Raw genomic sequence first — 15,648 nt, forward strand, 5'->3', positions numbered from 1 at the left:
ACAGGGGTCATAACCATCCCTTATTCTATACAAAATTAAACACACATTTCTGGCCTTAGTTCTACTTTCCACTGGATTGAACTGTCAGAAATGGACACATTCTTATCAAGTTTAAATAAGCTTTAAAACAAGTTCTCACTGATATCTGTAGCTGCAGCACCTGTGCAATAATTTGTTCTCAAAGTTTTCAATTAAAACTGACATCACATCTTCTTATATATTGCCTTCATGGGTTCCTCCTTTCAACAAGCTAATAAAACCTTTCCGTTTTCATTACATATCCTATTTAAGATACAGTAACTGCAACAGTGGGTCTCCATGCTTCTCTATGCAATGCAGGCAAATCATGGATGGTGGGAAGGGGCCAGCAGGGTGCTTTACATAGCTTGATGAAATATCACAGCACATTGCATTGGTACACCTCTCACGATCTCTCAACATTAATGCAAGTGGTTAGCTGCCTCTTTATAGGATTTGTGCAAATATCACAATGTCTTTATGGGTGGGTGTCAGTCATGAGCAGTGGGCATTCCTAGGCAGACTGCATTTGCATTAGACTGCCCTAGGTAATTCACACTTGTAATGCTGAGTCTCCATTATAAAAAGACCTGAAATCCAATGAATGTATAAGGTTGGCCAGGGTCAATAAGGTTGGAGAGGAACTGGCTAGAATGATCATGGTTTCTCAACCTGTGGCCCTCCAGCTGTTGTGGAGCTACAAGTCCCATGAGGCATTGCAAGGCTTACAGTTACAAGCATTACTCCCAAAGGCAGAGGCATGATAGGACTTGTAGTTCCGCAACAGCTGAGGGGCCACAGGTTAAGCACCCATGGGCTAGATGATGCTGTACGACCTTCATCCAGGAAATGAGGTGGGCTCTATTTGACTTGTTGAAAAAAACGGGAGCACAAAAGGGAAGTGCACTGCAATCACAGTAAAAATGATTATTTAACAAATAATAATTAAGACAAATATGCACTCACGTGACCTCAGCGGGGGGCGTGCACCTTTCACAGTCTGTTATAGATGTATGGCTATAGTCCTGGCCAGGGACACAGCCTGGTATACACCAATACAATACTTCTTCTGCATTATTACCAGCGGGCTCGCAAGACAGAGCACAGTGGCACCTGATGTCTGCCGAAAGCCTTTGGGGCTCTGAGGAGAGGTAAACTGGCATCCTTTTGTCAGGATGAATTATAATTCACTCCCACACCTCACATAGCAGGTTGCCATGACAACACATGTTTTGGGGGTGTAGCCCCCCTTTCTCATGTCCGTAAGAAAGGGGGATATGTCTCTGAACCCGCTGGGGTCGTGTAAGTGCATAATTGTTTTTTTATGAGCTATTTGACTTGTTGCAGTTTCTAATTTCCAATGCAAACACAAAATCCGTGCACAGGAAAAGGAAGGATAAAAAAGTGCTGGGACCTGACTTGAACTGAACCCAACTGCATTTTGAGGATGAATTGCTCCACAATGGCTGTAACTAAAGTGGTCAGTAAAGACTTTTTTTGTAAAGTGACTGCTTGTTAACATTTTGAATCACCTTGCATCAGCGCATCCTGTTGCAGTGTGAGCTAGTGTAGCGGCTGCATGAGTGACACCTTAGGAGAGATTTCAGTCATACCTGAGCATTGTTACCAATCTAAAGTATGTGCACTCATAAGCAGCTTGCTGACAGGATCATCAGAAAAGTTTGAAATAAAAACATGGATAATAAAAAAAAAAACACGACTTTTTTTTAGATTGAGTATCATATATTTGGGTATGGTCCAAAATATATGCATTGTTTAATTTTTTTTACCATAGATACACTAACTATCAGTGCAAACACATGACCACTGCCCCAACCTATAACTGGCCTTTGCAGCAAAGAGCACATGGAAGGGTGACGCATGTCAAAGACAACAAAAAGAAAAGCTCAACTTACTGACCAGTCTGCAACCAATCGATTTATCCTGTCTAACAGTATGCATTAAAAACAGGGGCTTAGTTTGTACACATTTGCAAATACGTGCATAAGTTGCAGAACCACTTCAGGGCACCCCAATATTATCTGCAGTCCTAACCCTAAATTTTGAGAGCGTCCACAGTGGAAGCAGTTATGAGGCATCTTGCTGCAAAGCCCAGTTATAGATGGGGTCAGTGGCCAGTCGTTTGTTACTATTACTGAGGTACAGTGAAGTGGCTCTGCAGCTTCCGCATGTATTTGCAAATGTGTGCAAACTAAACCCCTGTTTTTAAGGCATACTGTTAGACAGGACAATTGGGTAGGTTGCAGACTGGTTGGTAAGTTGAGCTGGGATTTTCTTTGGTTTTGTTTGACATTTTAACTATATCTCTGCCTCATCGCTGGCCAGCTCATTTTCAGTATAATGGAATCTTTAGCAATTTGAATCATCCACTGACAGCAATCAGTGGTTGCATATGCTATTCTTATCCAAACCTCTGTATACAAACATTATGGACATTTTCTACAAGAGTTATATTATGCAAGATGCATTGCTTGTTTCTGTAATGCCCTGTACACACGGCGGACTTTTCGGCTACAAAAGTCCGACAGTCTTTCGACTGACTTTTGACGGACTTCCGAACGAACGGACTTGCCTACACACCATCACACCAAAGTCCGACGGATTCGTACGTGATGAGGTACGACCGGACTAAAATAAGGAAGTTCATAGCCAGTAGCCAATAGCTGCCCTAGCGTCGGTTTTCGTCCGTCGGACTAGCATACAGACGAGCGGATTTTTCGATAGGAACTGGGTCCGGCGGAGTTCCGGCGGAAAGATTTGAAACATGTTCCAAATCTAAAGTCCGTAAAAGTTTCAACAGAAACAGTCCGCTGAAGGTCCGATGAAGCCCACACATGGTCGGATTGTCCGCCGGATTCGGTCCGTCGGATTAGTCCGGTTGAAAAGTCCGCTCGTGTGTACAGGGCATTAGGCATTGTAAATTAGGCAATACATATACATTTTTGGGCCACTTTTATTTATCAGCAATCAGGCTTCCCATACAGGGGTTTAATCATCAAAATAATAAAAAATAAAATGTTCAACTTTCTGGCTAATATTAGATCAACTCAGACATTCAGTCTCCCTCCACACAGACTCATACTTTGCCAGTCATCTCAACACTACAGCCTCCTGAATATGAAGTTGCTCAGTTGGGTTGTGCAGGCTCCCTACCTGTTCAAACATGGTCTGTCTTAGTTGACAGCCTGGTTAAATTACTGACACACATTCCCCATGTATCTGTACATAGGCTGCTCTCTTACAGTCCAGTGGTCTCTTTAAGGAGGAAGGAGCCCTGGGTGACTAGCCTGACTCTCTTTTGTGGGGCAATACCTTCCTGACAGTCACACACCTGTTTAGAGACCGTTTGCATGCTAAACCATGCTTCATCCATGTTACTATGTCAAATGCCAATGTCATTTCCAGAACCTCAGTGGGCAGTAAAGACTGATATCTGACAAGAGGTAATTTTAATATAGGGATTACCTGGTTCAGCCTGGGCCTCTCATCCAATCTTTGCCAAAGGGATAAATTTGCTATTGTTACATTAGGCACCTTTCAGGCTAGGTTAAAGTAGAATGAAACCTTCTGTTTAATTTTGGATAGGGTAAGGGAGGGTTATAACCCCTGTCAGTTTTTTCTTTTGCCATCTGTGTTCCATTGTGGAGATTTACCTTCACTTCCTGTCCCATAGCCAAAACAGGAAGTGAGATGAAATCCCTGTAAATTAAGTGAATCCAGTGGGTCCCCTCAGGTTACTATAACTAGTGTCCACATTGGAAGATTTCCCCTCCATTACTTTTCTGGAGACAACCCAAAATTTGGGGTTTTCTTTTACCTTCACTTTCAATGAGTACGGTAAATAGGACAAATAGAGAGGGTGACTCTCCCTAACGGGGGCACAGACAGCATTAACAACCTAATAAGTATTCTAATCCATCTCCACTCCACTGTGCAAAATGAAAACAAAAGTTTGCCTTTAGTCATACAGTACTTTAACCTCTTGCCGACCGCCCTATGTACACGTACTGTGGAGCGGAGGCTCCTCTGCGCAAAATCACATACAGGTACGCGATTTTGCACTTGCAGGTCTGTGGCATGCAAGCGCGCCACTGCCGACCCACCCCCACTGTGACTGGAAACAACGGGAGCCAATCAGCGGGTCCGGCAGACCCGATTTCCGCCGGGACCCACCGATCATTCCTGACAGAGGCAGAACAGTGGTCTGCCTATGTAAACAAAGCAGATTGCCATTTTTTGGTAGGGAAGACAGAGATCCCATGTTTCTGCTAAGCAGGAACATGGATCTCTGTCTTCCCACAGTTAAAGCATCCCCCACACAGTTACAAAGTACTCCCTAGGAACACATTTAACCCTTTGATCACCCCTGATGTTAACCCCTGCCCTGCCATTGTCTTAGTACAGTGACAGTGCATAATTTTTAGCACTGTATTAGTATCACTGGTCCCAAAAAAGTATCAAAAGTGTCACTTCGTGTCCGGTTTGTCCGCCACAATGTCGCAGTCCTGCTATAAATGGCTGATTGAGCCCATTACTAGTAAAATAAATAAAAATTCCACAAAAAATATGTTATAGTTTGTAGACCCTATAACTTTTGCTAAATTGTCGGTCTTTTTTGTTTATAGCGCAAAAAATAAAAACCACAGAGGTGATCAAATACTACCAAAAGAAAGCTCTACTTGTGGGAAAAAAAGGACATCAATTTTATTTGTGTACAGCGTCGCACGACCGAACACTTGTCAGTTAAAATAACACAGTGCCGTACTGCAAAAAAATGGCCTGATTAGAATAATTACTGTGAATAGGGAAAAGCTTTAAAATGGCACCTAGTGTTGAAGTTTCACAGTTTGGTGGCATAAGTCTTTCAGTCATTACCCAATACATTATTATTTATTGTGTAGCCCCTATTTTGGAAGACCCAATCAGTGATAGATCTGTATAATACATTACCTCTATTTCCTCTTCTGTTTCAGTTACATCAATGTATGGGTCATTTCCTGCAAAAAGAAAAAAATATATAGCAAAAAAAAGGAATGTCAATTAACAGTACAGATAAATAAGTGTGTCAATGTTATAAAACTACATGATGTTTAAAAGGTTTAGCTCCAGTTACTGTAGTGATTCCTACTTAAGAGGGAATCAGTATTATGGAAGTCAGCGAAGTACCTTACTTTTAGGCACATCCTTTTTCTTTATTTAGGAATAAATTGAAGGTGACATAATAAACTGAACGGGATCTGGATGATCAATTTCAAGATGATCAACTGTATTAAACCTGTTATTTCAAACTTGTTAAGACAGAATGAGTACATTTTTGCTTATTTTAATGTGTTCAATATTTATTTTAGATAGAAGGTTGTAACTACACAGTCATACATGACTGAATCCTTACTTCCTTATCGAAGTAAGGCATCCTTACTTTGATATAATATTTATAATGTTTACTGAAGACAGAGCCATCAGGGTAAAGTAATAATCTTGCTTACACTGCAAAAATTGGAGAACTTTCTAAAATAGCTATTAATGTTAGGATTGGGGAACATTAGTGTGTATGTCAGCCTTCTGCACTGCTTGGAGGCCAATCATGGTCACACACATGCATGTTCACTATAGGCATATTTAAGCTTACATAGAAGGAGGGAAGAAATGGGGCAGTGTGATCAGCCAAGTGCAATAGATTGACCTCACTTGAAACTTGGAGAGATGCAAAAATCAGGAAGGTGATTCAGACATCCAGAGTAAAAACATAAAATATTAGTTTTACACGGACATAGCCTTTAGAGGCTCAATTATTGTAGAAATGATATTATATTTTATATATGTTAGAAATTATTATATAATATATATATATATATATATATATATATATATATATATATATATATATATATTATATTACCAAATGTATTGGGACGCCTGCCATTACACACACTTATTCTTAGTTCCAGTGAAGGGAAATCTTAAGGCGTCAGCATACCAAGACATTTTGGACAAATTCATATTCCCAACTTTGTGGGAAGTGTTTGGGATGGCCCCTTCCTGTTCCAACATGACTGCGCACCAGTGCACAAAGTAAGGTCCATAGAGACATGGATGAGTGTGTTTGGGGTGGAGGAACTTGACTGGCTTGCACAAAGTCCTGACCTCAACCCGGTAGAACACCTTTGGGATGAATTAGAGCGGAGCCTGTGAGCCAGGCCTTCTTGTCTAGCATCAGTGCCTGACCCCATAAATGCGCTTCTGGAAGAATGGTCAAACATTCCCATACACACACTCCCAAACCTTGGGAACAGCCTTCTCGGAAAAGTTGAAGGCAGGCGTCCCATTACTTTTGGTAATATAGTGTACATTGCTAAATAATAAAACACTTTTTTATGATCCCCAGGAACAGCAGAGGCAAGATGTCTGCACTTTCCAGTTATGTACACCAGTAGCAGTTATGAGATCATAAGGGAGTCATATTGTCTTTGTTTCAATTTCATTTATTTTAAGCTATAGAGAACACAAGTGGGGATACTCTTTATATAACAGGATGTATATGATTCCAAACTGGTCAAGACTTATTATGGAATTGTGGCAGGAGGGGTTCGCTAATGGGGTCCCACAGAGATATAGGCTACCCTTCCAAAATCAATTTTTAACTAAAATATCACTGTTGACTGGACGGATCATTTCATTGATTACAATTGAAATGTTTTGCCATGAGAAAGTAGAACTGGAGCAATACCATTTATTCACTGGCTGAGAGCTTTAACAGTTTTTTTAGACACACCAAAACAGTCTAAAAATCTGCCAGGCATAGTAAAACTTAAATAGCGAAACTTTGGTTTACTTTACAGTATACACTCTGATTCAGAGCAATATACTTGCTACCAGGGAACAAATTTTTATCAGATGTCCTTGAGGAAATATTCTAAGTAAGCAGCTAGAATACCCACAATTAGGACCTAAATACCAAATAACTCAACTCGTACAGTAATGTAGAAATAGTAATGATTATTGATTGCAGCCAACACAACTTGGGTTTTAAATTCATGTTGTATCTGAGGTATTGCTGCTAATTATAACTACAGAGTAAATCTATTACAAATGTATTATTACATACCCATTACACTTAATATCACAAACTCATTGTTGTTACAAACTCACCAAAGGTTCTATTCTCTATATTTCCTAGTTCTGTCATTCCATTATACTCTGCTCCTTTTCTTGGCTAAATCTACTAATTCTCTAATATGGTATACATTTTTTTTAAACTATTTCAGTTCTTGTTAAACTATGGCTAAAATAATTTCATACACCCAGTTCTGTGAAAAACAATACATGAATAATAAAAAAAACAGCAAGTAGAAAAAAAATTCTTACCTTTTCATACAGTGGTGTTGAATTTTTCTGAGTTTCACTTATTTTGCAGCTATCATTTTTATCATCTATTTCTTATCTGCCAGCCTAAAAATCCTAAACAAATTACGCTAATGGATGGCTAAAGCCCCGTGGAGTGGTGATAGTACAGTGCTCTTTAACACTTCATATAGCCATGCTCAGTATCACTTGGACAAGCTACAGTATGTTAACATTTAAAACAATTTATTAAATGATTTTAATCTATCAGGGAACATAATGATGGAATGAAAAAAAATCATAATGAAATGTGCACAAACTACACATTGAACAACAAAAAGCAGTAAATGAAATTCACTCAAGAACATGTAAATGTTAATAGTTACAACATACATACAGTATGATTACCTAGCAATATGAAAAAGAACCATTCTTTCGTTTTTAAATGATCACATATTTTTAGATCACATAGGCTCCAAGAATGATTTTATTTTGCTTGTGAAAATCAGAAACCACGTGCCATTTTGGTGAAGCTGATTAATTCATGTGTAATGTGGAAGAGACCTTATGCAATAATTTGTCATTTAATTTGAGCTGATTTTTTTTTTTGTCTATTTTCATATAAGAACATATTCATAAGAATAATAATAAAGGTAATGCAAACACTGTAAGTAAAGTTGCTAAAACATAAATGGAATTAGTCAATGTTTACATATTGCATAGGACCAAAAGCATTTTTTATAGTGACTGAGAAGAAAGCGAAAAGAATGGATAGAACACTGCTTTGAAGTGAGGCAGAAAATAGGTAATTTATGCAACCAATTATGACATAATTCTTAGATTTACAGTATATTAATAAGTTAATATTTATAAGTTATATGTCACATAAAATGTTATGAGTATGATTATTATGGCTGATGAGATACAAATGAACCAAATGGTGTTCGTAACTTTATGAATACACAAAATGATTTATATTATGACGCACATAACCATAGTAAACAGTTGCCAAAGTGATACATTTTTGCAAATACAATATAAAGTAACAGGATGACATGAGAGCCATTACATATAGCATGCTACATTTAGATTCCTATTTTTAGACTTTAAATACTTTATGCATTAATAATACTCAATGCAATGTTTACATGCTACATACTGAACAATCACCTAGCCACATATAGTACTAATGGCATTCCATTGTTTAAACACAATAGCTGGTCACAATACCGGCAAAATTCCACACAGAATTTGGCCAAATCTTTTATGTGAATCACAATTCTGTCATATATAATACAAGAGCTTACATATGTTTTATATATATATATATATATATATATATATATATATATATATATATATATATATATATATATATATATAAAATATTGAATGGCTCACAACCACTTGCTAAATTTGTGATAGGTACATACTATTATACTTGCACCTGGCTAGCCTTTACATTATAATCTAAAGGAGTAGTGTATTCTACAATATAGGATGGCCTAAAACATTTAAGCAACAACAGGACTGAACTGCAGGCAACTTGTGCTGCCTGCAAATTTCCATGTTGGTCTTTCAGTTGTTCCCTGTGTTTTTGTGGAGCCCCTAGGATCCATGGCTCAGGATGTACCTGGAACTTTGACTTCTTAGTCAAGTTTGAGCTAAACTCCCCCCCTTTCCACTATACCCCATCTCTGTTAATTAATTAATTAATTAATTGATTTCAAGTACTTATATAGCTCCGTCAATTTATGCAGCACTTTTACATATACATTGTACAATCACATCGGGGGGAGGGGGGGGGGCGCTGGCTATTCTCAAGCTGGGCATAAGTTGAGGTCCAGAGGCTACAATTTACTGCACTTCACCACTGTTGTTAGAAGCATTTTAGGCCAGGTAAGGCCTATTTTATTAGTTAACTAAGGGACCCTATAGGAAAAATTGTGTATTCTGGCAAATGTACGTATGTGGCCAATAGCTATAATGAATACATTCATTTTTTGTGAACTAACTTTTTATTTCAGATGCCTTTATTTATAGTTTCCTGGGTTTAAAAAAACACAGATTTACTGGCAGGATCTGCAGGTATTAAAACCATGTTATGGCGAGCTTAGAAAAACAAAAACTGCTGTGGTAATGCTATTGATATGCTGCATCATAATGTCATTTTATATTTTGCCCATAGTTCCAGTATTAACCAAAACTTTTATATATTTCAAGTAAAAAACAAATGCTGCATCATATATGTTTGTCCAAAGTTCCACTTTAAGTATTATAGTAACCAAAAACCTTAACATATTTCAAACAAAATCATTTATCAAATGTCATATAATTTCTAAATATATATTTTTTTCTAGTCTATATTTCTTTCTATTTTTTTCTAGGGGTTTTGAAGAAGCACAATTTTAGTGTGAAACGCATCAACCTCTGTATCTGTGTCCTGTCCTGGTGGCAGTCACTTACATCATTTCAATAAATATTGTTGGATTGGCGGTGGTGTGCAGTCGAATACATTTTGCCGTATATTTTTTTTTTTCTAGTCTGGAGACCTATTAGGAGGTGTTGTTTACTGTAATGCTTACTACATACAGCTCTAAGGAACCTAAGAATTCCATAAATTGCATTCTAGTAGCAGCTGCTTTTTTGTATGGTTCGTGTTAAAAGCAAAGCATCGAGATATTACCCAAACAACCAAATCGCACAATCCTGCTTCTCATAAAAACTTTAGTATAAGCTATTGTGATAGAAATTTGATAAAACATACCTGGCCCATCCATCATCATGTCAACAACCACCTGGTCACTGCGTTTTCCATAAAGGCTATTGGTGCACATTGCCACAACTTGGAGAACATAACTCGTGTTTGGCATTAGATTATATAAAATCGCACCCTACAATGGAAAACAAATACAGCACTATTGTAATGTCATGTGATTTCATAGTTGTATCATTTAGTAGAGTCAGTATGGTCTGTACACATCAGAGAAGATGACATAATTGAAATAGATGAAAACTGTTGTATAATATGTATTCTTCCTTTGTTGGTGACAAACACCTCTCAATAGCTAGGCAGTCATTTTTCAAAAAGTTATATTATGTGTTCTGCAGAGCCAATGATAAGTGTTCACTCTTCTAGATAAGATACATTATATGTTTAGGCCGACAATTTCATATACAAGGATGCAGCTGTCTTGTCACAGAAAGATTAACTAATATGATATAATAATTATAATCTGTCACACTGAATGTGTTGATAGTAGTAAGGCCCTTTTCACACTGGGGCGGGGGGGCGTCGGCGGTAAAGCGCCGCTAACAGTTAGTGGCACTTTACGTCGGTATTCGGCCGCTAGTGGGGTGGTTTTACCCCCCACTAGCGGCCGAGAAAGAGTTAAAAACCACCGCAAAGTGCCTCTGCAGAGGCGCTTTGCCGGCGGTATAGCCGCGCTGTCCCATTGATTTTAATGGGCAGGAGCGGGGAAGGAGCGGTGAATACACCGCTCCTTCCCCGCTCCAAAGATGCTGCTAGCAGGACTTTTTTTCCCATCCTGCCAGCGCACCGCTCCAGTGTGAAAGCCCTCGGGGCTTTCACACTGGAGACAAAGCAGCGGCACTTTCGGATCGGTTTGCAGGCGCTATTATTACCGTAATAGCGCCTGCAAACCGCCCCAGTGTGAAAGGGCCCTAAGACTGAATAATATATATAAAATGATAAAAATTTCATATGACTACAGTGTTGAATGACCGCACAATTGTCATTCAAAGTGCGATAGCGTTAAAAGCTGAAATTGGCCTGGTCAGGAAGGAAGGGGTATAAGTGCCCAATAAGCAAGTGGTTAAAGAGAAATTATAACTTTTAAAATATATTTTTATTAACTTATTGTTTTTAGCACTAAATTACTAAATACAAGCCAACAAGTAGTTAGCTCCATGTTGTAGCAGTAGCTTTTGGCAGGCTCATTTTCCACAGCTGTAATGTAAAATAGACCTGAATACCAGATCAGATTCACAAACTGTCGAAAGGCTTACAGGAAAGACATAGTCCCTTTCTCTGGCCTAGCAGAGACAGGACCATCTGGCTTTGTTAGTCATACAAAGACTGCCAACAGCGATGCAGGCAGTGCAGGGTTTTCTAAATTCAAAAATTGATTCAAAACATTAGTTCATACAGTAATTCTGTAAACGTTAAGAATAAAATAAGTGACAATGATTAAAAAGCAATAAGCTTTCACTTTATTTGGATCATGCCACTGTAAAAACAAAAAAACAGGCTTGGCTTACTCTGTTAATAGATCCAGATTCTAAAGTCACTGGAGAAGACCCTGATTTTGGCAGACTTTGAAGGTCAAAAGACAATGAATCCATAAAAGCTAATGTGGGGAGACATCATTACTTAATCAAGCATTATCAACCTGAAAGAACTCAGAGAAGCAAGCGTTGACAGAATGACCATGGGGTCCCAGAGGTAGACAAACTAACAGCCAGACAACAGGGGCTGTAGGAAAGTGAGTGTATATTTTATAAAAGGCAGCAATTATTCACTTTGATTTCTATGGTTCAGAATTTGAAGAATTTCTTTTTTTATCCAACATGAACTTACTAAATCCTGGTAGCCATCTGTGAGATACTCATGTTTTGTTTGGTCTTCCCCCTGTAGTTGTTGATAATAGACTACATATCTCTCAATCACTGCATCATACACAACTCGAGGTCTCTTCCATGTAATAAGAAGGCTTGTGCTATTTTGTGCTTCGGCCTGCACATCTTCTGGTTCTGAACTGCAAACTAGGATGGATGGAGAGAGGAAGACAGAGAGATAAATATACATTATTTGGATTTAAGAAATTAAAGTGTTAAAATTACAATTTTATCATTGTTTAAATATGCACATATTCATACACAAATTGTTTATTAGGCTGATTGAAATGAATCAAAAAAGTATTTGTTTACATATGGCAGAAATAAAAAAAGCATATCTTTAATAGCATGGTGTAGAGCTACCCCTGTAGGAGCTGCTGGATCATGGGTGTCCGCAGGTAGGGGCAAGGGGGGGGGGCAATTGCCCCCCCCCCCCCCGAATCGTCAAGAAGGTGTTGCAGTTGCCAGCTGCAGTGTCTGCCGCTGACTTTTTCTGAGTGAGCCAGCTGCTCTCTGTTCTGACACATCTGATGTCCCTCCCTCAGCCATTCCGCTGCTCCTCTTCTGTGATTGGCTGCCTGCCTGAGTACGTGTTGTGTAGATTCGGCCGGTGCCGCCCACTCAGTGCAGTCAGTGACTGAGCCACTGAGTGATACGCTGCCAGTGCCTACTTATCACATCACAGGAAATCCTAAAGAAGTCCTAAATTTAATAAAAAATCATCTATTCCCTCCTACTGCACAGTGCCTATTGGCATATGTAGTGTAAGGAGTCTATTCATCCCATTGTATGGCTGCCATCTCAAACTACAGCTCCAAGGATTCTCAGTTCTGGAGGAGAATGGTGCAGCATAACATCAGTATCTCTGTAGAGGCAGAGAAGAATAAAAAGCTATGTCTCCTTCTCCATACTACTGTAGCCCAGCACCTGGCTACAATGGTACATGCAAGGGTACATGCAAAGGTTTTCCATTACAATAAATAAGTATACAGTATATATATATATATATATATATATATATATATATATATATATATATATACACAGTGGGGACGGAAAGTATGCAGACCCCCATAAATTTTTCACTCTGTTATATTGCAGCCATTTGCTAAAATCATTCAAGTTCATTTTTTGTCCTCATTAATGTACACACAGCACCCCATATTGACAGAAAAACACAGAATTGTTGACATTTTTGCAAATTTATTAAAAAAGAAAAACTGAAATATCACATGGTCCTAAGTATTCAGACCCTTTGCTGTGACACTCATATATTTAACTGAGGTGCTGTCCATTTCTTCTGATCATCCTTGAGATGGTTCTACACCTTCATTTGAGTCCAGCTGTGTTTGATTATACTGATTGGACTTGATTAGGAAAGCCATACACCTGTCTATATGAGACCTTACAGCTCACAGTGCATGTCAGAGCAAATGAGGATCATGAGGTCAAAGGAACTGCCTGAAAAGCTCAGAGACAGAATTGTGGCAAGGCACAGATCTGGCCAAGGTTACTAAACAAATTCTGCTGCACTTAAGGTTCCTAAGAGCACAGTGGCCTCCATAATCCTTAAATGGAAGACATTTTAGATGACCAGAACCCTTCCTAGCGCTGGCCGTCTGGCCAAACTGAGCTATCAGGGGAGAAGAGCCTTGGTGAGAGAGGTAAAGAAGAACCCAAAAATCACTGTGGCTGAGCTCCAGAGATGCAGTCGGGAGATGGGAGAAAGTTGTAGAAAGTCAACCATCACTGCAGCCCTCCACCAGTCAGGGCTTTATGGCAGAGTGGCCCGACGGAAGCCTCTCCTCAGTGCAAGACACATGAAAGCCCGCATGGAGTTTGCTAAAAAACACCCGAAGGACTCCAAGATGGTGAGAAATAAGATTCTCTGATCTGATGAAACCAAGATAGAACTTTTTGGCCTTAATTCTATGCGGTATGTGTGGAGAAAACCAGGCAGTGCTCATCACCTGTACAATACAGTCCCAACAGGGAAGCATGGTGGTGGCAGCATCATGCTGTGGGGGTGTTTTTCAGCTGCAGGGACGGGACGACTGGTTGCAATTGAGGGAAAGATGAATGCGGCCTAGTGCAGGGATGTCCTGGACAAAAACCTGCTCCAGAGTGCTCAGGACCTCAGACTGGGCCGAAGGTTTACCTTCCATCAAGACAATGACCCTAAGCACACAGCTAAAATAACGAAGGAGTGGCTTCACAACAACTCCGTGACTGTTCTTGAATGGCCCAGCCAGAGCCCTGACTTAAACCCAATTGAGCATCTCTGGAGAGACCTAAAAATGGCTGTCCACCAATGTTTACCATCCAACCTGACAGAACTGGAGAGGATCTGCAAGGAGGAATGGCAGAGGATCCCCAAATCCAGGTGTGAAAAACTTGTTGCATCTTTCCCAAAAAGACTCATGGCTGAGGGTCTGAATACTTAGGACTATGTGATATTTCAGTTTTTCTTTTTTAATAAACCTGCAAAAATGTCAACAATTCTGTGTTTTTCTGTCAATATGAGGTGCTGTGTGTACATTAATGAGGAAAAAAAATGAACTTTAATGATTTTAGCAAATGGCTGCAATATAACAAAGAGTGAAAAATTTAAGGGGGTCTGAATACTTTCCGTCCCCACTGCGTATATATATATATATCTATATATATATATATATATATATATCTATATATATATATATATATATATAGATATATATATATATATATATATATATCTATATATATATATATATACACACAGTATATACATATACACATACATAAACATATACATATACACATACATAAACATATATAGTTTCCATTTTTATACAACATCAACACAAAACTCAACCTATTAAAGAGGCGAGAGACCCTACAACCCTACAATCTAATTTAAAGTCACACATGCACACACTCTTGGACTGATTTGGATCATAGGCCAATTAACCTACCTACATTTGTTTGATTTTAATGAAATATATTTTTTTATTTATTCAGCCAACAAGCTGACTATACAAAATGAAAATAAATAGTAAGTAATGTGGAGAAGCATTATGTAAGATTGATTTTAGTGCAATCTACAAAATAAATTTTAGACACTAGAGGGCACTGTATAACAACAGATATATTGCAAGGCATTTATAAAAGCTACTTCAACCCTGCATGGCTTACATACTAGAATTATTTATCATATTTACATAGTGCTGACATATTATGCAGCAGTTTACAGAGTCCATAAAACTAGAACATAAGCTCTTGTCTGCCAAAGGTGCTTACAATCTAATATTATACCAAATCTGGCCTATTCGTTTACATACCAATTAGCCTGCCTGTGTGTTTAGGATACACAGGTTAACACATTTGGATAATATCTCTGGTGAGAGCTTTAAGTAAAAAGTGCTAACCATGTAGCCAACATGTTTGGTTTGAAAAAAATCCTTCCCTCAGACTTCTCAACAAACCGCAACATACTGTACATCATCATTGCCATCATCAGCTCCTGACCCTCCCACCATATGCTCTGATTTCTTTATTCCCCCACCATCAGCTCTTGCTTCTTTTCCTTGAAAGGACCATAAGCACAGTATAAGAATAATATACAGGGCAGACAGTACAGTTACTATAAAT

At 38.7% G+C, this 15,648-nt stretch overlaps 1 protein-coding gene across 6 annotated transcripts in view; it reads right to left on the reverse strand.

Annotated features, from left to right (window-relative positions):
- PTPRZ1 (protein tyrosine phosphatase receptor type Z1) overlaps positions 1–15,648 on the reverse strand; it is a 375,560-nt gene that overhangs the window by 148,112 nt on the left and 211,800 nt on the right. For all 6 annotated transcript variants that reach the window (XM_073619797.1, XM_073619802.1, XM_073619801.1 and 3 more), the window contains exons 9-11: positions 11,981–12,165; positions 10,148–10,274; positions 4,990–5,036 (exon numbers count right to left, since the gene is read on the reverse strand). In XM_073619797.1, the coding sequence (XP_073475898.1) occupies positions 4,990–5,036; positions 10,148–10,274; positions 11,981–12,165 (359 nt within the window). The remainder of the gene's footprint in view (positions 1–4,989; positions 5,037–10,147; positions 10,275–11,980; positions 12,166–15,648) is intronic.

This window comes from Aquarana catesbeiana, linkage group LG03 (assembly GCF_042186555.1).
Source record: "Aquarana catesbeiana isolate 2022-GZ linkage group LG03, ASM4218655v1, whole genome shotgun sequence".
Taxonomy (NCBI): domain Eukaryota; kingdom Metazoa; phylum Chordata; class Amphibia; order Anura; family Ranidae; genus Aquarana; species Aquarana catesbeiana.